Below are 25,384 nucleotides of genomic sequence, written 5' to 3'. Positions count from 1 at the left end.
GCCAACTCTTATCTGGAGCAAAGGAAGACAGGGATACTCCCCTCAGCAGAACTACCCAGACAGGATGATGATGGGAGGACAGGTTCTCACCTAAGTAATTTTTCACGGAGCCAGTGGGGTCCTTGTCATGTCATTTTTGGCACTGGGACAAGGCTGATAAGCACTGATGGTCCCACATGGTTCTGCAGTACTAAACTTCACTTGACAAGGCTTATTAGCACTGGCTTGGAGCCTGACAGACCCAAGCTGTCTCTAATGCTCAATTTGGGCCAATTTGCCTGATGCTCTCCAACACAGGGAACGAGGCAGAGAGGCCAGGTCTGGCTCTGCAGAGAGCTCCCTCAGGTTTGGCACCACCAGCTTGGGACTGTGCCACATGGAAGTGAAGACACCTCTAGATGGATTTGGGAAGGCACGGGTTTGGTCCAGCTTTCTAAGCTGACACACCTGGCAGGGAGTGAGCTGATTCTTCACAGCTCAGCTCACATGTGTCTGCTCACGGCACTGGGACTCTGCAAAGGGAAAAGAGGATGGCAGGAGGCTTCCTTCCCTCTGAGATCTGCTGGATTTCTATACAATGAGCAAAGGTAAATCTCCATTTCTTGGTGCTATTCTTTTTTTTTTTTTTACATCCCCCCAAATCTCCTCATCTGTGCTGCTCACCTTTCAAGCACTCTAATATGGATATGGACACTTTGAACCGAAAGATTCATTTGAAAAAAGAGTGGCTATTACCCAAGTGGCTGGATGGCCTTGCCTCTGCCACCTCTCTGAGCCAGAGTTACCAGACACAAACACCAGCTTCCACATGCTGCAGGACCCTATAAGCTGTATTAATAGAGTGCACCGAAATGCAAAGGATGAAGACTGCTGTACCTAAAACAAGCACTGCAACAGGTCTGTCCTATCTCCCTAAACACTGCAAGTAACTACTGCACCAACACCACCCCTACGAGGACTCCTGTGTTCTGCCTTAGAAGAATCATGGAATGATTTGGGTTGGAAGCATCCTCAAAGATCTTCTGGTTACATCTTCCACCACCCCACGTTTCTCCAAGCCCCCTCCAAGCCGGCCTTGAACACTTCCAGGGATGGGGCAGCCACAGCTTCTCTGGGAAACAACACTCTTTTTTACAGTCAGACAACATAGAGCTCTGTAACCATGTGCACCTGAGAAAAGCAAGCCATAAGCATAATTCTCATTTTTCTCACATGAGGAAAACTGCAGGTCTGATGGGTGGGGGGGTCAGTCCCACCCACTGCAGCCTCCTGAATGAGCAAGTGGAGTAACATCAGAGGAGGCAGCACAGACCAAATGTGTCCTTCCAGCCCTGTCCAGCATTCCTGACCCAGCACATGCCCCCTGCATGCCTCTGGTTATAACTTGATCCAGCTTTCAAAAGCAACATGCATCCCACTATCCAACAGAGCAGCACTTTCTGTCCATTGAGAATAATGGCTTGAAGTGACTTTTTTAGCTGCAACGTCCTGGAACTGGTTACAGACTCTGGTCCTGAATGAAATTCAGTTCTTAAGACACACTTGTGGAACATTAAATTACAGTAATTGTCAAAATTTCCTCATTATTTATACTCCAGACAGCTGCTGTGGCTACAGTGAGAACAGCAACCACCCTCTTCAAAGCAGCAAAAAGGAGCACTGATAAATCTTCCTGATGGCTTGCTTTCTACAGAGTGCTTGCTCCATGCTTTCAACAAGATTGATAACTTCCAAGATCCAGCAAAAAGCCAAGAGAGACGAGCAGAACAGAGTGTGAGTTTTGACTTGGGACGTCAAGCTCTCCTTAAATCTTCATTTCATTTTACTACATGAGTGGCTGTGATCATGCTGAAGTCATGAAGGTAGGGGCAGACAGGAACACCCATAAAAATAAAAAAACATTAAAAAAGCTTCCCACAGAAAACAGATATCCAAGTGTCTCAAAGCAAGCATTTGCAACGCCAAAGGAAGACAATAGAATTTATGTTGCAAAATGACTTTTTCTCAAGATACTTCAAACAAGGTTACTTCTTTCTGTATCATAAATTTTAAAAACTCTTCATTTAAATGCATTTTAAAAACAAGTTTTTTATTATTTGTGTTCTTCATAAAATTCTGCTATACCTTTAGCTTCAGCAGTACTCACAGCAAATATACTCCTGAGGTATTATTATAATTTTAATTTTCCTGGACTGATTTCTGGTTCTCCAGGTTTGAAAATTAAATACAAGCAAGATACAAACCAAGTTCTTATCTGTCAACAAATTGCACCTTGAATTTTATGAAATTTTTTCATTTCATTCATACTGCTCATTTACTTAGTTTCATTTCAAAAGATATAGAAACTCTTAATCATACTTTCAAGTATCTAATTCTTTTTTCTATATATTTCTGTTTAATTATGTGATATTTCAGAAATATAAAGTAGCAATATAAAAATAATCTCAGTTGTAAATATGTGATATATTATAAGGCCTGATCCAACTACTGTGGAGTACAACAGGGCAAGAACTGTAATATTAATGTTCTGAAGGTTATACTTTTAGTCCACTACTGTGAAAAATTAAATAAAAATTGTTACTAAAAGTCTCAGACATTGAAGTCTGAGACTGTCACTCAGCCACTCACACACAAACAACAGACCACTTTACTACTCACCATTTGAGACCTATTTTTTGGGCAGCCATTGATGTCTTCAATCTTTTCATTTGCTGTAAGGCAAAAAAAAAAAAAAAAAGAGGCAATAAAGCAAAAAACCTAAACCAAGGGCATTTATTCCAATGATTCTTGAGCACCTGCTGCCAGCTCAGTGAAGGGGTTTTGGATTGTGGCCGTCCCATCCAAGTGAACGTGTGAAACACTGAGAGCCACAAAAAGGAAAAAAGCAGCTGGAGTTCTCCACTGGGTCGTGCCTCCAGAGACAGCTGGGGCAGAAGGCAACTGCTCTGACAACCTCTTGTACAGTGACAGGGAATTCCTTTAAACTGCACGAAGATGTGAGCTCTGGAAGCTGAATCAGTGCTGGGTGGAAAAGTGAGCACTGCACATACAGAGATGTTAGCATGGCAGAAGGTTTGCTTGAAGAGTGAATACAGGTTTTAAATCCAAATGGTAAATTTATGATCAATACCAATAATTTTTTTCTTTCTTTTTTAAAGCACAAATCATGAAACAACTTTCAAGATTCTCGACCATGGCTCACATGCTACCCCAACCTGCAGAAGAGCAGAGTTTGCATCTTTAGAAGAGCACAGTTTCCATCTTTAAGGTCAGAGGTAATCCCTGAGGTGGACAATGTTTGCCTTAGAGTCTGAGTTTGCTCTGTTTCACCTTTCAGCCTTGGATGCTGAAATGACTTTATGTTTGAGTCTGAAGAACCAGTTACAACCAAAGTTCAGTTTCCCATAGCTATTTTACTGTAATAAAGGCAGGCACTCACATCCCATTTGATTCATGCATTAAAAGCTGTATTTTGTTCATGTATTCTCAGGACACCAGTCAGGACTCCATCCACTTCACAGATCCCCTCTGTCAGGAGGATCACATTTGGCACAATATTCCAGTAGCAGTCATAGCCATGAGAAACAAAGCAGTAACAGAGCTTCACTCTTGCCTGATAGCTCCCATTTTACACACTCATGACACAATGCAATGAGAAACTGATGCTAATCTGAGAGAGACTGCAGCTGAATTCAGTGTGCTCCCCATCAGCCTCTACACATGAAAAGCACACGCTGCTTCCAGGAATGCCATCTCAGGTTTGGCCATACAGAAACAGAGATTAATTCATTAAACCCCATTTTCCAAGTCCTGTGCACCCATCTCGTAATATTAAATTTATTACACTTTTAAAAATTGATAACTGTACTGCTATAAATGGGCACCATTCACAGCTACTTGAAAGCAGACTAATGAACTTGTGAAGGAGGTGTCTCTTGTTTGGGACACATGGACAGAGATACCTCCAAGAACCCAGGCCAAACCCAGTGTGTCTGCATTCATGGATTTAAATACAGCTGCTCTGTTTATATGGCATTACTAAGGCATATAGGACTTACATGTTCTTTTACAGGCTCACAAATTTTGAACTGAAATGAACCAGCATGATGTGAATGCATTTTAATTGACTTGGAAATAGCTGCTTTTGCACATAGCACACCATAACATAAAAAAAAAACCAAAAAAACCTCTCCTACACTGCATATCAAAGCTTTCTTACTATGTCGTTAGGAAAAAAGCTTGGATTTTGCAGGCTACAGAAAAAGCTGCTTCTACGTGTGAAAGCCCTCCTCATCTTTGTGACAATGAGATGCAGCTGCCTAAAGCCATACACAGCAGAAACAAATTACTTTTCTGCACTATTAATTTGCTGGATTAAACTCAGAATGTTTAAATATGACCTTTCTTCCACATGAAAAAGGTTCTTCAAAAAAGAAATCCTTCCCCTCATACTTCAACTTTTGAAACCTTGCAGACCTTATCTTAAATATTAGCCAAAAGGCAGCTATAAAAATGACCAGAAAAAACAACGTGCAAAGGTGATCAAAGCAATAACTGGTTATGTACTTTAGAAGGAATAATTTGAATTTCATAAGGGTTTTCACGAGTCAATACTCAAAGAGCTACATTTAAATATTTGGTAGAAGGAACCAAGTCCACATTTTGATGGTGGTACTCTTGCACACATGTTCTCATGCAGAAGTTTCCTACAACTGTGTTAAGGCAGGGTAGCCAGAGAGGCATGAAAGGAATCAACACCTAACTGCTCCTGGGTTTCCAAAACCCCTTCCTATTAAAGGAAAGGGCTATAGGAAGGAGCATTGTTCAAAGTGAATGCCTGTCAACACACAATCATCAATTCATTCATGGCCTGTTTTTACACCTCTGTAACTGCACAGGCAGGTCTGCAAGGCTACTGAGATACAGTGCTGCTCTACAGCAGAGAGACAAAATCTTTTTGAACATATCCCAGTAGAATCACTGGAAGATGTTTCACTGTGTCATCCCAGAACAGGGCTTGCAGATCCATACCTCAAACCCAGAAGCAGCTCCCTTACAGCATCTCAAACACACATCATAAATATGCATGCACTGATGTCCTGCTCCTTCATTGCCTGCTTCTTAATTTGCATCTCAAATCTGTCAGTTTGCTCCTAACAATGGCTGTCCTAATTCCCATTAGCAGCTTTCCCATTCCATCCATCTCCATTGGCCCATGCATGTGTTTTGTGGCATCCCCAGATGGATGAGCCTCTGAAGGAACTAATGAAGGATCCAGGCCCAAGGGAAGAGGGACAATATGCAGCTCCACATGGAGAAAATTGTTCAGAACTTTCATTACCCACGAGCATTAATGCACTAATTTAAGAGAACTAAAGGCTTTGGATAAAATAACTGAGCCTGCACTTGAGATTTGTCCTAATGGTAAGTGATTTTCCTCATCTGAAAACTCGTTATCAAACATTTCTTTTTCTGCCACACAAAAATTACATCCTTTCTCCTTTCCCAGCTGTATATATGGATCTCCCAAATCCAACTGGAGGCAGGAGGTTCAACACAGGAGGCAACATCACTGTGAATTATATTCAAACCAGTACCCAAGAGGTATTAGAAATAGTGAGGGCTAACAGCATCCTAGCAGAAAAAAAATAAAAATCTCATGAGTTGTTTTTTCTAACATTCAGCCATGTGGAGAAATACTGCTGTGTCAGGAGATCTTATCAGCAACATCCAATATTTTCCCACTACAAGACAAGGCTTTTTCAAAGTAATTACCAAAGCCTCTGAAGGCAAATGACCTTCATAATTCCATGCAGTTTGATGGATAGCCCCCCATGCACTCTGTGTTAGTGTAGAAGATGAAAACAGGGATTGTCTGACTGAGCTGGTGGATACTTGGCACAAACACAGAAAGTCACTCACCTACAACCTGGATTATTTCAGCTAGCAGGACTCCATCGGTCACATCTTGCTGTAGATCTTTTATCAATCTCTTGTGACCAGATTTTGCCAGATAGTGATTAGCCCAGTCCGTATAAATCTGTTAGGAGACAGACAAACAAAACCAAACTGTTACTCAACCTGAAAAATGACAAGTCTTTGTTTCTCTCAGTATCCAAAAGGCTGGTTTCAGACCACTGCCTTTTTCTTTCCCCTCTTCTAAACAAGTCAACAGCATTAAAATTCAAGGCTTTGAAAATGGACTTTTTTATTCAGCAACCTGACATCAAAGCCCAAGGCAGATGACAGCGAGCTCCTGGACATGTTACAGCTTGAATGGACCATCAGGAGGCCAGTGGAATATTCTACAGCAGCAGTGAGTGCGCACAAGAGACTTCAATTTCCACCCAAGATTTTTTTTCTTTTTTGCATTTTCCCTTTGACATTTTTTTCTTCACAGCTGTTATTGAGACAGTTTTAAAGGTTCTTTTCCCACAAAAGCTTCTGGTAGATATTAGCCATACAGCAGTTTCATTGTGAGGAAACTCCTTTATTGTATTAGCAAAGAAACCTTTAAAGGTCCTAAACATCCACCAATTTTAATAAATTCCATCTCAGAGGTTAAATAGGCCCATTAAATCACTTTTAATCTATTATTCTATTTAATCTATTATTCACTATTAATTCTATTATTCCAAACTTCCAGCTGTTGGAATTTATTTCAAAATGTATTACCTGAAAACTAAGCAGACCAAGCAGCCAAAATCTCTCTTTAATTTCCATTAAGTACTGGTCATCATATGCCAGCACAACTTATTCAAGATCTCCAGAAAACCTATAAAAACTTTTCATGCTAGGTTATCAAAAAGAAGCTAAATTATTTCATTATGATTTTCTGCCTATGAATTAAATAACACTATTCTTTGCATAGGAAAATATTCTGAATTAAGATTTTGTAAAATTACCTATTATGTTCCCCAAAAATAGGGTAAAAACAATTAAATATCAGGATTTTACCTTTTAAATATATAAATATTAATGTTCATCCCTACTCTGAAGAGTGTCTAGAATATTGGAAACACATTCATCCCAAGCCAGTCTATCAGTAAGCAGATGTAGATTCCATGTGCTTCCAGGAGCACGAGCCATCCCAACCCTCAGAGAGCCTACAAATGCCTCCACACCAGGCTGAGAGTCACTGCCCCAGAGGGAACAACAGTACTGAGTCCCCAAAAACCCAGGGAAAGCCCTCCCTGTGCACTGCCCAGGAAATGCTGCTTTCCTTCATGGTTACTGAGCAATGGAAAGAAGGGAGCGCAAGGAGAGGTGTGGCTCTCCAGGCTGAACAGCTCCAGCTTCAGGAGAGGTGCTGCAGCCCTCTGACCATCTCCATGGACCTCCTCTGCACTCCAGAGCTCCACACCCTCCTTATCCCATGGGCCCAGGGCTGAGCAGTGCACATCCTCTCCCTAACTGACCCACAGCTCCTCACTCCAGAGGCATCTCCAGCCTTGCATTTCTGTCACCCTGATATTGTCTGAAAAATCCCTTCGCCAGCATTCCTTCTCCTGGGAAGCTGGGAAGCTTCAGCTTCTTCCTCTTTTGCTGCTTTGGAATGTGATTTGGAGAATTGTTTACCCAGCCTGTGAATTGTTTTAACTTAATGAGCAATCCCATTCCAGCTGTGTTGGACTCTGAGTCTCTCACAGGTTTTTATTATCATTCTTGTTTTAGCCTTCTGATGTCCCCTTTCTCTTTCTTTAGTATAGTTTTAGTATACAATTTTCATCAAAAATATACTATAATAATATATAATATAATTAATATAATATAATATAATATAATATAATATAATATAATATAATATAATATAATATAATATAATATAATATAATAATAATATATAATATAATATAATAATATATATAATAAATATAATATAATATAATAAATAGTATAGAATAGAATATATAGCATCTAATAGCATATAATGTAATATAATATCATCTCATACCATATCGTATCATAAAATAACAAATCAGCCTTCTGAGAACATGGAGTCAAATTCTCATCTCTCTCCTCGTCCTGGGGACCCAATACCACAACACATTTTCAGTGTGGTGATGATGTCCTCTCTCACAGGAAGCAAAAGCCAGCTTTTTACCAAGTCTAGAGGGCAAGTGTTTGCCACAAGACAGAGCAACCTGGATGTAATACAAGGATTGTGATTTCATGCTCCTGCTGCACTTGCTGATAAAATGTTCATGTGATAAAATGAAGAACTGAGGTTTTTGTTATAGCCCTCATAGACTATAGTCCAGTTTTTGTTATCAGGTCTTCATTTGTGGTTTTTTTTTTTTTACCTGTAAAACACAACTGATAGCAGCCATGAACAAATCACTTAATATCTGAAAGATATGCCCCTATTTTCCACCATTTATCCTTTACTTTCCCCTTCAGAACAGCAGGATGTGCATTTCCTATGTCAACAGCATCATGGCTTGAACAGAAAAAAACACTGGAACAACCCCAGGAAAAAAAAAGCCCCAGAGCTGAAAAACATCTCAATGAAATAAAGGCTGAGTACACAGGAGTGATTTCCCCAGCTGAACAAGAAAAGGGGCAGAAAACCCACGCTGCACAAACCAGACATTGTGTTCCTTAGCTCCTTTCAGAAGAAAACATTTTCCATAACAGGAAAATATTTTAAAAGATTCAACGACTCCAAAGAACTGGGGTTGGCTTAACCTACTTTTCTGCCACGTGGTTTTAGCTTTCTTATCTAGGAGTGAAGACATATGAGGAAACAGGTTATAAACCATTTACTTTGCAAGTGCAAGGGTCCAACCCCCCCCTCCACGCCTTCAATTCAGCTGACAAGGAACTTATCAAACACAATAACCATGTTTCCTTTAATGGGAAGGCTGCAATGAATGTCCTAATTTATCACTGAAGGACTTTCAGAAAAGGTAAGATTAAACTTCAATGTAACAGTTCAATCCTGGATCATTTCCATGATGCAGGCAGACAAATCCTGGGATCAGCCCCAGAGTTAGAACAGGAGCAGACCCCTCCTGGCAGAGCCTAAAATCACAGCAAGACCTTGAGAGCGAGTAAGGATTGATTTTTAAGTCAAGTAACAGGATGAGAATGCTTGGCTGGCATTGTAAAACTGCTATCCTGTACCTGCTTCCTACTGCCCTAATTCCTGCTGCACCCAGGAACACCAGATCTTATGTTCATTATATTCTTATATTCATATATTCAAACAGAACTGCATCAAAGAAATCCCTGAAGTCCCTTAATTCCTCCTGCTAAAGGAGACAACTTGAAAAACCCCAAATACCTGCTGCCTGATTCACTGCCTATGATAACACCTAAAGAAATTCCCTCTGATAGCAAATTATTCTTGTAAACCCCACTTTGGGTACTGAAGTCAGCCTGCTACAAGCAGAGCTTTTATGCTCATTATGAAATGCACACCAGTATGGAGGAACTATTTGTTTCTGGGGTATTTAAGGGTGTGGAATATTCTTTCATTCCACTAGTTGATTAGGAGAGCATTTCACAGATATAATAAACCTGTGTTTCTCTTAAAAATGTTATCACACAACATTATTTTGCAATATGTGTAACATGCAAATTATTATTTTTTAGCTGCCTGGGCTATGTATTTGCAATCTCTGAAGCATTCCTAGGCATACAGTGTTACCCAGGCTTGTTGGAGTAGCTCCTCGTGGTCACCACTGATTTTTATGGCACATATTAAGCTAATAACTGAAACTTTCCAGGATGTTTTTAAAACCTGCTTGTTACAAGTCTTTGTAATGTATTACACAAATAGATTTCTAATGTTTCTTTTCCTTTTCCTTACAAACAAGTGGAAAAAATAATTGCACAATGGCTGCTATTTCTAGACACATGAAATAAGTTTCAAAGCACACAGTGTTTTCAAATATTCAAAACCAGGCAAATAATTGGAAAAACAATAATAAAAGAAGCAAGAAAACACTGCTGAGAAACTTTCCATTTCCCTATCTTTGCACATCAATTATGAGTGTTCCTCAGGTATTTTTGAATATTCACGAGAAAATTACCTGAACAGTTGTCTAATTAAAAATATACAAATCTTAATATGAAATATTAAACCCACTACAACCCAGGAGACATTGCCTTATTATACACACCAGTATGGGCTTTTAAAACTTTTCAGTGATTTCACACAGTATGAAAATCACTGGAGGCAGCTTCTTTACTTTGGTTAGTAAAATTAAGTGAACATGGTGATTTGGGCATTATCACCATAAGCAGGTCTTTCTGCCCAAGGCAGGTTAATGTTTAACTCAGGTCTAAGTCCCAGCTTCTGTTGAAGGTGGACTCAGCTGTTTGGTAGCTTTTTTTCCCTCTGTTGTAGTGTATGATCTTAGGAATCCAGTTTTCTGGGAACAAATTAAAAACTTATGTGAAAGATCTTTTTCTTCTCACTTCTTCTCCGCCCCTTTGATCCACCAGATTTGAAATAAGAGCATTACAGTTAAGGATCAATTCTGGAGATATTCAGTACATAATGAGTCATAGCTAAAACACTAAAATGTAGCACAAAACCCACTGAGGTTTGGGGAAAAAGAATCCAAATTCTAAAGAAATTGAACTCTGTCTGTAAAGAAAAAGGCCTGAGCACTGTCATCGATCAACAAGATTGAAGAATTTTGAAACTTAGTGGGGTTTCTCCCCACTGCCCTTTCCTTAGCCTCACACCTGCATCTTTAAAGCACGTTTCAGATGAGAGAAGGATCTCGCTTTCCAGCCAGGAGACCCTGGAATCCTCTGGCACTCCGAGGCTCCTGCAGCATTTCTGGCTGTGCTGAGAGAGCACACCCAGCACACCTGAGCCCACCTGCCCTGTACCTGAGCACTGAATCAGTACAAAAGGTGCCTTCTGCAGAACTGCTTGGTTGTTCCAGCCCACACAGCCACCCCCAAGCGCCTGAAGAAGGCTGGGGAGCAGAACTGACCAGCAAAACCAGGATAGAAACCATGAATAAAGTCGTGGGAGCAATGAATGCAGGAAGATCCTTTAGAGGATCAGTGTATCCCTGGGACTGCAATTAGGTTAAGGTGCCAGGTATTATCAGTTTATATTGGTTTTGCCTGAGGGTCAGTATTCTGAAATACACTCATGAAAAGCAAAGGATTCTGCTTGAAAAGAATGTCTCTGTTCCATGCAAGTAGAAAATATGCCTGTATCTCTTCCTTGTTTCTCATTTCCACACACACACACAAATCTAATTATAATCAATGCCCAAGTAAATTTTCAAATCTTTCTCTCCTTCCCTTACCATGTCAGTTCTGAATTAATCAGACTTTGATTGTTTTCTCCCAATAATTATCATGAATCAGGCTCTCATGAATCTGGTAACAGCTGAAGAATATCTTTTTGACATCATGCAGCATAATTAGAGCAGAGCAAGGCTTGTTTCATGATTGAATAGCAGGGTTAGTCACACTGATGAGCTCCCATTCCAGAAGAGCCACCACAATGCAGTGCCTGTGCTGCTGCTAACCAAACCACACTGCCTGCTGACCTTCTCAGGGAAAACAAAAACCACCCCAAAACCTAAAAATAGCCACAACACACTGAGATGACCCAAGGGGAATGCCTGCAGTCCTTACAACACTGAGGGGTTTTGGAAAAGCCCCACAGATACTCACTGCTGCCCAGTGTCATGGGGCTTGCACATGTGGAGTCATAAAATCCCAATTTTTCACTGGCAACACTAATTGCAATCTCCTGTTGATCCATGCTCCAGTCCAACACAATGATCTCATTAACAGATATCACACTGCAAAGCCCAGAGCTGAACAGCTAGAGTCAAAGGTTTGGCTGGAAAGCTCATCCCTCTGAAGCATCTCTGGCTCCAAGGAAGCACAGGAAGGATAATGGATATTTTGAAAGTGCAGAGAGATTATGGCCCTGACAATATTTTGCTGAGTTACTGGCAAAAGGACAACAAGGAAGCAAATGGTAAAAAAAAAATTAAAAATCAAGTTTAACAGCATTTGTCACACATCTTTCTTTAAAGTTTTCTTACAATTTGTGGTCCCTAAATGGTTCTTAAACTCTGTAGAAGTCTCTATCTGTACATCTGTACCAAGACACAAATCCCACTAAAAGGGTAATGCTGACTCCTCCAGAATGAATTAAACTTTGCACTGCCATCCAAAAACACTCTGTCATGGCTTTTTCCCCAATATAAATCCTTGCAAAACAAAACAAACCAAAACAAATGCTTAAAAAGCAGGACACAGGATTAATAACGTGTCACTCCATTTCTCTGTGATAACTTTAAGGTGTTAGTGGGCTTTGAGCAAAGAGTTCTGACTGCTCCTTTTCTTTTAGGATGAGGGTCTGAGGACAGCAGGAGTCAAAGCAAACACACTTTGTCCTTAGGGGTGCCCTTGAATCCCCAGTGACTCCCAGCCCAGAAGGAAAGGACACATGAGGCAAGGACTGAATCACTTCTCCTCCCTGGTCCAAGATCCTGCAAACATCTGGAAAGCCGGGATGGAGGGCTGGAGCTTTGTTTACTCAATCCTACCAAGCACCTTGGCACCAAAGCCAGCTAATAGAGGGAGGAAACCACGGGAAACTCCAAGCCTGAGGCAGTGATGGGCTGAATTGCAGGTGGATTCCCTTCAGCAGGCACGTGAGACAGCAGAATTGCCTTCCTGGAATGTCACCTATGGACAACAGGCTGGATGGGGCTTTGAGTGACCTGCTCTGGTGGAGAGTGTCCCTGCCCATGGCAGGGGGGTGGAATGAGATCATCTTTAAGGTCCCTTCCAACCCAAACCACTCTCTGGTTTATGATTTGCAATCCCCTAAACACAGCTGTCACACACATATGCACATAGACCTACCAATTAGTACCTAACATGATGCCAGGACTCTCAATGACCCAAAGTGCTGGAACTTTGGAGTTATCATCAACTATTGAGAATTGACCTACAACCATCTGCAATTCCCACATTTCTGGGGAAAGAGAGATAACTCTGCTTCTTTTTTTTTTAATTTCTTAAGGCAACCCAACTAAATTATTCATTCTACTCAGATGTGCAAGTGTTTGTTGCAACTGCTTTGACTTATTACCCAGCTGGTGAGGATATTCTTCTGAATATTACATCTTACTGGACACTTGTGTACATAAATTAGCCCTTGGAAGTTAAATAGATAAATGGATAATTTAAACACCACTGGGACTACTTATTTCTCTCTCTTTAAAGCCTTATTCCCAGCTGAGGAGGGCTTTTCTCATGCATATGACTACTATTCAAAAGCAATGGGCTGACTCACAGCACACAGAGCCAAGCATATGTGTCAATTTTAGCAGGCCTGCAACCTTTCCAGGAATAGAGCCTTGGACTGTGAACACTTCAGAGCAGGCACTGAGTGTGTTTAGAGCAGATCTTTGGTGGATACTTAACAAGCATCGTGCTTTCAATTGCCCAGCTGGCACCTTTCCTACTCTTTCCCCACTGAATATTTGACTACATTTAATATAAAAGAGGAGCAAAAGAGAGAATTCCTTTTTTTCACCCCAGCTGCAAAGCTTCTGAACCCTGTCACTGACAGGTGTTGCCTACACAGAGGGCTGGATATTTCACAGCAGAGCAGCAGTTTCCTGTGGAGCAGCCTCCAAGGTGAAGCAAGGACAGTGACTGTGCTGGCATCCGGCATGCTGCACCCTCAATGCTCCCATTATCCATCCACACATCCCTGTCAAGCTGGAGCCACACACACCATGCCAAGCAGGTGCCACTCTCTGATTCCCCCTTGCAAAAACCCCCACCAAGTCCTGAATAAAATGAGATTGCACTCACACCTGCAGCGATTCCTTGGCGGACCCCAAAGTGAAATAGAGTTCAGTTTGCTGAGCTGATTGGCAAAACCCACTCCCAGTCACATTTGGCTGCAGTGAAACAACTGAACTCATCTCACACCAACAAATTATCATCTACCTCAGAGAACAAAAGCAGCAAATGCACTATTTTTTTTCAGTGTTTTCTAAAGTCACCTGAAGTGCATAGCAAGCTATTTTCAAATATCACAATTGTCATAGACAAAATATACCCATTTACATCTACTACCACACACAAACAGCAAGAGAAGAGGGCTTATCTGGAATGGTGGTACATTTCTACTCCAAAGAGAAACCACAGAAAATCCTAAGAAGCTGCAGAAGAAAAGGAAAAAAAAAAAAAAAAAACAAAAACCAAAACCAAAATAACACTTCTAAGGCTGAAGTTAGTAACTGTTCAACAGCACCACTGCCATGATCCAGGAGCCAAGAGCTGCTTACTGTTTTATAATGGTCACAGGAAAATTTACTTCTCCCACGAACAGGGACCTGGAAGGTCATACCACTTATTGGCATATTTAATGTGAATATATCTGCTGGAGTCCAGCTTGCTCTTCCTTCTCAAGGGGTCCACAGTTAAATGATTATATATATGCTGGCATGTGAAGCTTGGGTGGTTAATTTTAGCTGAAGACACGCATGCACAGTGCTCAGATTTCTGACACAGTCAAACTTTACAAATCCCACCCCTCCTGCAGCTCTTCCCTTACACCCCCACTGCTCCCTTCTCTCTGTGTCTAACACAGAATTCCAATGTTTGGCATCAATTTCAAACAGGATCAGTATATTTTACAGTATCAAAGCTATTTACAGCAAGAATAAAGTTTGGCAGGTCTTTTGCGTTGGACACTGCAGGCATTAAAAGAATGATTAAAGAAATTGCTGGGGTTTTGTTTGACTGTTTTGTTCTGTTGTTGTTTTGGGTTGTTTGGGGTTTTTTACACAATCAGGAGGCTTTTAACCTACTATAGAGACAATCCCCTTCTTGTAAATGCTTCTAAAATCTACTGAAATTTATGCTCTGAAAGGGAACCCAAGATTTTGCATGACAAAAACCACCAGGTACACCTCTTTTTAGACCTCCAGAGCATATTTGAAGGTTTTAGCCATTACAAATGCAAGCTAAAAAGCATCAGGCTGAATGAGACCTGGAATGGACAGAGACCACCTGGGCAAGGGCTGCCTGCCCTCTGGCCAGACCCCACCATGTGCAAGTCAGCCTTAATTCCATGGCCTGACCACTGTTGCTGGCATTCCTTAAAAATACAGAGAATTGGCACTTGTAAGATGCTTGGCTGGAATTCTTTATATTAAAAAAAAAATAAAAAAAATAACACAGGCGATGCTGCCAAGGTGAGAAGCGCCGGCTGCTTCACCTCCCCTCTTGCCAAGCTGAAGGATAGATGTCTGACATTTTCACTGTTGATTTTTCAAAAGGCACATGCCTGCCAGAGTCAGATCCATGGGGCTCTTTTGAGTGCTCCATGAAAAGCAAACAGCCTGGGAGCCACAGTGTCTCCACATCAGCTCTCCCCCCAGCAAAGGGGTGTTTGTTTTGGGGAGGTGGGGGACGACAGGGGCTTTGATGGAGTTTGAGGAGAACATGAAGGAGCTGGGACATGAAGGAGCTGCTTTACCCAAACAGGCTCTGATGTGCTCAGGACTGTGCTGTGAACAACAGCTCTGCCAATGCAGACAGGCTGAGTGGGAGAAGGGGGGAGTTTGCACGTGTTCCCCCCAAAACTCTGACCACTGAAGATGGGAGAAAGCTCTAACTCCAGGGTGCTACAGCCTTACAGCTTCTGCTGTGAGCACGCAACACTCAATGTGAGCGGTTCCCAAAACTCCATGTACCCTTGGCTTGTGACACTAAATGTGTCTTCTAAACTTTTCTAATAAAGACAGATTCATTTTCTCCATTTGGAAAAGATATGAGAGACTGATCCAAACAGCTGCTGTAATTTCATTGGTATTTTTCACCTGGGGTCACAAATCTGTGTGTTTGCAGTATCATCTCCTCTGGGCAGAGAGCCATGGCTGCAGGAGGGATCAGAACAGATGAACCATCACTGCTGGATTGGACTCTGAGAAACAAAGGGCAAGGAAAAGATTCCAGGAGATAATAATCTGAAGAGGGCTGGAAATGGAACCTGATTTGCCATGTAGCATTTTAAGAACAAAGTCACTCCTCTATTCCATTTTCTCTTGATTGCTTAGAAGATTAATTCATCAAAACAACTTTCACAGATGTGAAGCCACTCCAAGTAAAAATAAAATTGGTTTCTAAGGCACGTCATACTAAACCCTTTCAACTCCTAGCAGTGTATGAAGATGAAAGTTATCTGATCCAAACACCGAGGCCAGGAAACATTGCAAAAGCTTTTCTTAATTTTTAACAAAATCAGTTTGCTGTGGGGATTAGGGAATTACAGAAATTGGCCTTGGTCTCACAGCAAATCCTAGCCCTCTTTTAGCCAAGAAGGACCAGCCAACATTTCCTTTTGGGTCTGCTTAGTGCTTGATGGACAAAAATGAGACTTCAAAACCAGGGCCTGGGTAGGCTCAGTCCATATCAACACTGCAGTCACCAGCCAAATATCCTCCTCTCCCACAAACAGAGCATCTAATGCCACTCAAAAAAGAGTAAAAGTCAGCTGCACTTCCTCCCTCACTCCAGAAAATGTAATTTAGTTCAGTGTCCAAGGCTTTTCAGGAGAGGCAGTGCCTCTGGGGCTGCCAGAAGCTGGCGAGAGGCAGAGCTCTCTGACACCTGGAACGACATAAAGCAACAGGCAACCAACACATGGATGAAAAATCACTGCAGCTGAGCTAGGAAGGCCAACAATTCACCACTTTATCTGCCAAGCAAGATCAATGCAAAATCTGGAGATGGAAAAGGAGGAAACAAGACCCAAACTTGAGCAAGGACTTGACCACATGATTGCTTCAAGCATGTACTCAGGTCTCAGTTACTGAGCGCACATTTAACTCTTCTGAACAGGAACGCTGAAGAACTGGACAGTACTGAAGCTGGTAGTTAAAGAATTCCATATTAATTCCATTATTTCTAAAGCTTATTGATGATAAGAGTAAGAACAAGAAGGAGCCAATTACCTTTCCAAAGACTTTTTTTATATTCTGGCCATGTTTCTAACACACCTCCAGCTACTGGGCACTGTCAGAAATGGGACAGTTGGCTAGACAAATCCTAGGTGTGACCTACTTTAAGCTGCATTTTTAAGATAGTGAAAAATATTTTGTGACAGCTGAGCATTAATTTGCGTGGCAGAGACTCCATCCCAAAAGAAACACAAAATGACCAATAATCTCAGAAGGACCCAGCTTTTCCCATTAGAGCTCATCTTCCTCCTAGCCATCAAAATAAAAAAAACAATCTTTCAGAAAACTTCAGATAGTTTAAAAAAAACTAAATTAGTGCCAGATCTCCAGCATTTTTAAAATCTGGTCCTCACTTTTCAGTAGAGAAAAAGGAAATATTAATAAATATTTGTATCAACATACAGATGAGAGGATGCAGCCCACATAGGTCTCTGGCCCTAAAAGTTTTGTTAATGAGATCTTGAGGTAAAATTCTTGCATTTGAATATACGAACAACCATCTATACATAGGTGGAAGCATTTTTGGTTTTGTTATGTCATTCACTATATTGCCACACAGCCCAAAAATCAGGCTACAGAAAAAAGCCTCCTGCATACCTGGGATCACAAGGGGTTCACCATATTTTACAGGAAATGAGGTCATCTTTATAAATTGTTCCTGCTAAGCACTTACAAGTTGTTTCTTTTTTCCTTCCCCAAACAAAAAAATAAAGTGCTGAATTAATTTCCACAAACATAGCAAACCTAATCTAATGGTCTTGCAGTTGGCCATCTGTTTCACAGATACAAATCTAACTGAATCTCCCACTGGCTGATAACTTTCTAAATTACATTAAATTGTCAATGCTGACCCTGCTTCCAGCTTAGTTCCTCCTGCCTCCATTTAGGAGGCTGGGAGTAATTTCTGTACCATGATCTATATGCCAATTAGACAGAAGAAAATTGGCAATAGATAAAGCTACACACTTGGCACTAGATCAGATTTAAAGGGGCAGAGAAAGGCAATGTCCCCAGCTATGATGCAGACTAAGGGAATATAGGAAAAAAAGCTCTAGAGTGCAGATGTTACAGAAAAAATTTTAGTTCTCCCTTCTCCACTACAGTCTGTGTCACAAAGACCTTCTCAATCAAATGTACTTCTTTATTTATAAATAATTAAGGAATACCCCTCCTAATGGGAAGGAGCAAACCTCTGTAGCTAAGTTTAGCTTAGCACTATATAAACAATTAGTAATCTTATCCCTGAAGGCCACTTACAGGCAGTCTGGCCAAGACCCCAGTTACCAATTCACTGCCTTTGGGATGAAGAATGATTCCCTGCATGATACAAGAGGAAAATTCTGCTTTTTCATTTCCCATTGACCTTATGCCTTGTTGGGGAAGGAGGGAGGGGGGATGCCACTTCCACCAGAGCCAGCTGGTGGGCACTGCTGCAGGCAGGATGCTCATAGACTCACAAAACCACTGGCCTCATCTGTGATGGCAAATCCTATGCTCCTAATTAGAGAGGTTCACTGAAGTGACACCAGCCTGTGCTTTCATTGATCTGGCAACTAAAATCAACGCCTGTAGGGTTTTGTTAGAAATTCTGATACTGAACTTTTAACACCTCATTTTACATTAAAAAAACCCCAAAAATCTGGTAAAGTAAAACTTACAATAGATCAGAATTAATAATTTAAAAATATATTTTATGGCTGATCAGGAAGTGACAGTACAGGCACAATTCCCACAGGTACAGGAGATTTGGGCATCTCTGAGAGCCTCCTCACACAGCCATCATCCACTTATAGGCCTCCTGTACCTTCCTGAAAAAATCATTCAACCAAAAGGAATAATTCTTGCACTGCTTCTGAAGCCTTCTACAGAAATATATATACATATATATAGCACAGTCCTTTAATAGAACTGTCACGAGGCAGATCAACTGTAGGCTTCATCTATTTCCAGCAGAAAGAGTTTTAACATAAAGATATTTAATGGGAATTTCCATTAAACAGCATGGAATGCTGTTTAATGTTTCCATTAAACAGACCTACACCAGGCTAAGACTATTATCAGTTCCTTATGATTTTTCTTCGTACATCCCTTTTTAAAATGCAGACGGTTGAAATACTTCTATTATTATTAAAAGTCCTTCAAGAATTATAAGGCAGCAAGGAGGATGATCAAAAGACCTGCAAGCTCTGGAAAATTTAGAAAGCACAAGGCAATGACAGCAGCCTATCCTCACTGGAGCCTCCATCACTCAAATTCAAATGTAATTTTACACACACCTACACAGTCCCTTTCTCTGTTTGATATCCTGCATTTAGTCCTGCTTTTGCCTGAACACCTACACCTAAGAAAGTGTTACTCCAGCAAACTTACATTGCTAATATTAGCTGAGGAAAAGGTTTAGCAAGAAGAAAAATTATATGGAATTTACAGGTTATAAACTCCTGCAACTAATCCTTGTGGTCATTTTACTGGGATTCATAGAAATCAAACATTTGACCTCATTTTAAAAAAAACCACAACAACTTGGTAAATGCTCAGTTTTCCTTCGGGTGAGACCATTCATTTTGATCCATGCTACAGACTGGTCAAATGTTCCCACAGGATGCAGATGAAAGCCCACCTCTGTATGAAAGTAAGCATGGTTTAAAATAACATCAGGTAAGAGTAGTGGCTTAGTTGCAGATAAAATCAGAGCAATTTACTGGCAATCATTGGAAGGACAGATCCTCCACACAAGGCTTAGGGACATCAGCAACATCAGCTATTCTCTTCTGCCTGGAGCAAGGGTTGGAGGAATGCAGAACAAAGAGCATGCTGCCAGTTTGAAAAAGAAGAAGAAAACAAAAAAGTGGATTATGCACCCATATTAAATGTTGATTCAGAAATTAACCACAGAGATTACTAATACTAGGAGGGGGAAAAAGGGAAAAAAGAGCTATCAGGACTGGCTGCCTGTTATCCAGATTGAACAACTATTATTTATAGCAATACAGTTACTTACCTGGTTCTTTGTTAACTACAGTTCGAGCTCTGTAATCTTAAAACTTCGGAAATAAGCCAAAAAAAGAAAATTTTAAAAGGAAAAAAGAATGCTGCAGCAGCTGTTGTAGCACTATATTGAGATTTTAGGTTACAAGTCACTTTTTGCAAAAGGCAGGCTTAAGAGCATCATCTAAAAGCTAAATTGCAACAAATTGATTAAACTGTGAGGAAATGGTTGAGTTGTGAATGAAAATTAAAGCTACTATTACAACAACCTGAAAGAAAGAGCAGCTCACCACTTGGTTTTGGGGTTGGTTTCTTGTTTGAGGTTTGTCTGGTTTTGTGAGTGGGTTTTTTTGTCTGATTTTTTGGTGTTTTTTGAACAAAACAATTCTATTGCTGAATTTCCTAGAGCTGTCATTTTTGCAGTGTTTGTTTTATACCCTTGGCAACACTTTTGTTGAAAATTCTGTTTATGCAATCCCACAACGATTATGAGGTTACAAACTCATTTTTATCTCCACAAATAACCTGCAGGAGGTATCTGGGAAGGTTTTCTCCTGAGCCATCACTGCTGGACTCTCGAGGAGCAAGACTGCCAGGCATCATCAGCCTTTCACCCGTGGCTATATCTGGAACTAGAACATGCACAGCAGCCCCAGCAAAGTGACAAATCCTTGCATGGAATACAGGCTGTGACACCCTGGGAACATTGGGAGGACAGGTCCATGCAGATGACAATCAGTGGTTCAGGGCCAGCCCCACTGCTCTCAAACATGGACATCATTTTAAGGAGGTGACACTTCCAGGGACATTCAAGGGAGTGCAGGCTCATCCCCATCAGAGTGACTCTGACACAAAGGCCAATAACGAGAAAACATCTTAGTGAACTATATTGGAGCTGACTAAGGCAGCAGCTGCTCTGCTCCACAGGGCAAATTTATATCTCCAGGAGGTGTTGGGAGAAATGGATCCTTAGGGGAATTACTGTCAGCTCATCCTCTCTCACCACAACGCTATCTAAGAGATCCTGAAGAAAAAACCAAGCAAATCAGAGCACAATTTAGCTTTTAAAACATGAGAAGTTCACAGATTTACTCAGAGCTGCACACAGAGGTACTTCTGAAGAGCACAGAGGAACACCAGGAACTAACATTTCCCAGCACACACTGTAAAGAATATTAGTGAGTTGGAACAGTAGTGCCTTCAAAAGATACAGATCTCTTTATTATGATTCAGAAGCTCCTAGAGGATTTGAAGGATGCATGTTTTGGCATGAGGTCCTCAAACCTCATTTTATTAGTGCATAAGGGAAAAATTTACTACTACTACTACGACAACACAGTTGGCCAAAGAAATAATTATTGAGTATGAACTAGCTTAAGCAAGAACTGGCAAAAATCAGGATTACTTGAAAAATGAGCAGTCTTACATACTGAGATATTGAGTTGCACAAATCAAACAAGTGAAAAAAGCCCCAAGAGTCCATGTGGTATAAAACCCAGCATGGAATACTGCTGCTGTTTGGTACACTAAATCAGGCTTCTCCATGGGCTAAGGGACTAAGTCTGTGCAGTTTTGTGTGCTGACATTTGTCCACCTCTCAGCAACACATTCTGAACTAAGCATTTACAGACAATATAACTCTATTTAGTACATCTGTTCCTCTATTTCTACACTACCCATTTTTCCTTTTTTTTAGTATAAGTAGTAGGAAATAGCACGTTAAAGTATTCTGATGGTCTAAATGAGTTTTTTGTAGTGTTTTAAACACTTGTGTCTATTTAGTGTGATCCTTTATGTTTGCTCTTTATATAAACTAGGATGTGACAAAGCTTGGATAAAGGATAAGGGTTAGGGGAGGGCTTTGCACATTTTTAATGACACCTGCTTTGCACTGACAACATTTTGTTCTCCCAGCTCTCTGCAGATGCTTGTATCAAAAAGCAAATAACCCGAAGATCAGATTAGCAGCCTGATATTTCCATGAGGGCAGCTAAGACTGGCAGACCTGTGAAAGTACTGAGAAGCCCTGAGACCAACCTCCACCCCCAAGAAGGATTAAACACAATTAGCATCAGGAAAGCAGATGTCTAACAAAGTAATAAACCATAATTTTTATACAAGGTTAAAAATTTTCCTCTCCTTTCCTCGGTTCAGCAAATGATCCATGGTTCCCAAATGTATCTCTTTGCTGCTTTACACCACCTCGAGACTCCCTTATTCTCTCATCAGTCAATTCACTGGCAATCACTTGTCAGTGAAAAAGAAAAAAAGCAAATCAACAAAAAAGCTTGTTGAGCAAACGTCAGAGAACATTAAATTAACCAGTCAAAGATCAGCAATGAACAGCTGACACCAAATTGAACCCAACACATGGCCCCATTCACATTATTGTTAAACACACATAGCCAATCGCTCTGCCTTCAAAATTACATTAAAGGATCTTTATTTTATCAAACAAAAATATTTGCTTGTGGATGAATAGCCAGCCTAACATTAAGTACATCATAAAAAGTAAACTATTGCTTTCATGCAGTTTGGATTAAGGGTACTGTTTTATCTCTGAGTACAAACTAAATTATTAAGCATTATTATTAAGCATTTTCTCTTTAGCTCAAAGAGACCTGAAGTATATTTCTGTGTACTTCTATTTGTGTACAAAGTGTATAATCTTACAGGAAGGCCTCCCAAGCACCCACTCAAGTCTGTATGAACTTTCTTGCCTGCTTGGTGGAGTCACCTTACACCCCAGTACATCAAGGGAGGAGGTGATCTCCAGTGCAGGGGAGCAAAGCCTCTCACAGCTCATGGGGACATCACCTGGCCTTGGCAGAACAGGTCCCAAAATGACCCAACAATCAGCAGCACCATTATGCTTGCTTCTCCCAAAACAAGGATTTCAGCTTCTCCCATCAGCACCCACCTTCCCCCAAGAGCACACCCATCTTCTCCAGCCTTGCTGAGTAGAAATGGCATTTGGCATCGCCCACTCCAGAATGGGAAAATCAAATAGCACACCATACAAAAGCATTAAAGGAAGTGAGAAACCTGATGGCTTTCTCCCCTGGCAGCAAGGGCCATTCTGTGCTGGAGCTGTTAATCAGTTAAGGACAGGTTATATGGGGACAGAGACAGAACTGGATGTGGATGTGAGGGCAAGGAACCTAATTAAATACATCCATTCTCTCTCAACATGGGAAAAAGCCAACCAGGCAATATTTGCAGTATTTTAAACACAGAGTGTTGAAATGACACATGAAAAAAATCATATTTACAAGAGACTAAGCTACCCAGACTGGCAGGTGTGTTTCCTTTTATTCCTTGAAAAGGACTTTTTCAGCACTGAGTAAATCTCTCTATGCCTGTCACCCCTCCCACTCCTTGTCTTATTTAGGTAATAATTCTTAGACATGTTTATACTGCACACCTCCAGAACAAGAGCTGCCACTTTAAGTTTCAGCAACACCTCACGCAACTTGGTTGTGATCTAGTAAATCCATCTAGGCAATCTACTTAAAATTTAAATAAAGTTTTTCAAAAGGGCACAAATTTGCCTCCTGAATCCGTATTTAGTCATGAAAATGTTTCCACAGAAGGCCAGAACAGATTACTTGTTCCCCACAGACATCTCATCTCATCAATCCCAGTATCCTGCATCATGGACCCTCTCCTAATGGAAATGCTCCACTGCAATGTCTTAAACCAAAATCAAACAACAAATGATATTTCTACCTTCTGAATCCTAAGGCATGTATCACAAGAGAACAAAGCAGCACCTGCATGGTTTTGGAAGTCTCTGCCAAAACCAAGCCACAGTCAGGTAAGCCTTTGGAAGTGCTGGTCTTTTCACATGCCCTGTACTGAATCCACTGGTGGAGAATTCTGATCCCAGATTATTTACCTGCATTTTGGTCATCAAAAAAAAAAAAAAAAAACCAAAAACCAAAAAAACCAAACAAAAAACAACAACAACAACAAAAAAACCTCAACACCAAAAAACCACCAAAAAAATCTCCAAAGATTTCTTTCAAAAAGGAAACAGCCGGCATGGCAGATCTCTGAATGCAGAGCAGAGAGGAGAAAATCCATTGCCTTACAATGGCCAACTGTTTCACAGGTGATCATTATCACATTCCAGTGTGGGCACAAGGGTGAGATGCCAGAACACTGACACCACTCCACCACTGAAACCGGATACTCAGGAGTGCTCTAGAAGCTCTCCAGGGCTTCATTGTAAAAGATACTGATGGAAAAAAAAAAAAAAAAAAGAAAAGAGATATACAACTATTGCTTAGTTCAGAAGCCTCGTTAAACCCTTCCCCACCAAAACCATCCTCTCTCCTTCACTTTAACAGTACTCACCCTGATAAAAGTTCTGTAGGGTCATGATTCTTAGCCAACAAGATTAGGATGGTTATAATAAAATTAGCAGCTGCACAGATAATCTATAAGGAATTTATGTTTGTCATTTCAAAATAAAAAAGCAAATCCACTACAACAATAAACAAGTGTGTTTGAAGTAAGATTTTTCAGACAGAAAAGTCATCTGAGCAGCCACGGCCTCAGCATGATGGCCCTAATAATGAACTGTCTGCTAATAAAAGAAGGCAAGTACTGGTAGCGTGACAGACTTAATCCTTACTCACATGCAAAATTTTTAAATTAAGGACATATTAAAACCCTTGTGCAATGTGTAATGCCCTGGGAAGACTTCACCTGAAACATCTCATGTCATTCTTGCCACCTGTATTCAAGAAGGAAGAATTCAGAGCAGAAATGGTACAGAAAATTACCTTGGAAATCAGGAGAAAGTCTTGTGAAAGAAAACTCTTAGAACTATGTTTATTTGAACTTCATAGTAAGAGGTTCTTTGCCCAGAACACTGAGGAGGAGGAACAGAGCAGCCAGCAGACGTGCTGGCAGCATCCCCCCAAAGGCACACAAACAGGCTGTGAAGTCAGAGCAGATGAGGCTGGAGGAGAATCAGGGGCATCTTTCCACCAAGCACCATTGCAAGCCAAGTGGTTTTCAGATTTTATAGCCATGGAAATAATGAAATTGTTACACTAATCAGAACACCGTAACAGTGAAGTCTGACATTGATTAAAACAAGAAACCCTCATTCTCACATGCTATGAAATACCATCTGCATCTATCCCTGTGTGGGATAAGATGACTGCAGAGCAAGACTTTGCACAAAACCACATACAACAGGGAGTAAAAGAAATAGTAAGGCTTTTAGAAAAGTGTATGGAATTTTTAATCATTCCTCAGTGTCCTATGAGGGAAAGAAGTAAATAAGCCAAAATCAAGCTGCAATCCTAAAATGCATCCTGTACCAGAACAGGAATGCTTTTTGAAGGATCACCTACCTCAAATCCCTTTCCAGTCTGTTTACTGCCTTAATCCCAGAACAGAAT

General features: G+C 40.8%; 1 protein-coding gene across 2 annotated transcripts in view; it reads right to left on the bottom strand.

The window, feature by feature from the left end:
• The window catches only part of NAV2 (neuron navigator 2), a 213,386-nt gene that overhangs the window by 149,235 nt on the left and 38,767 nt on the right, over positions 1-25,384 (bottom strand). For both annotated transcript variants that reach the window (XM_066552951.1, XM_066552952.1), the window contains exons 2-3: positions 5,923-6,040; positions 2,659-2,711 (exon numbers count right to left, since the gene is read on the bottom strand). In XM_066552951.1, coding sequence (XP_066409048.1) covers positions 2,659-2,711; positions 5,923-6,040 — 171 coding nt within the window. The remainder of the gene's footprint in view (positions 1-2,658; positions 2,712-5,922; positions 6,041-25,384) is intronic.

Source organism: Molothrus aeneus, chromosome 6 (genome assembly GCF_037042795.1).
Source record: "Molothrus aeneus isolate 106 chromosome 6, BPBGC_Maene_1.0, whole genome shotgun sequence".
NCBI lineage: Eukaryota > Metazoa > Chordata > Aves > Passeriformes > Icteridae > Molothrus > Molothrus aeneus.
The sequence above is the reverse complement of the archived record's forward strand: the minus strand, read 5'-3'. Positions and strand labels throughout refer to the sequence as shown.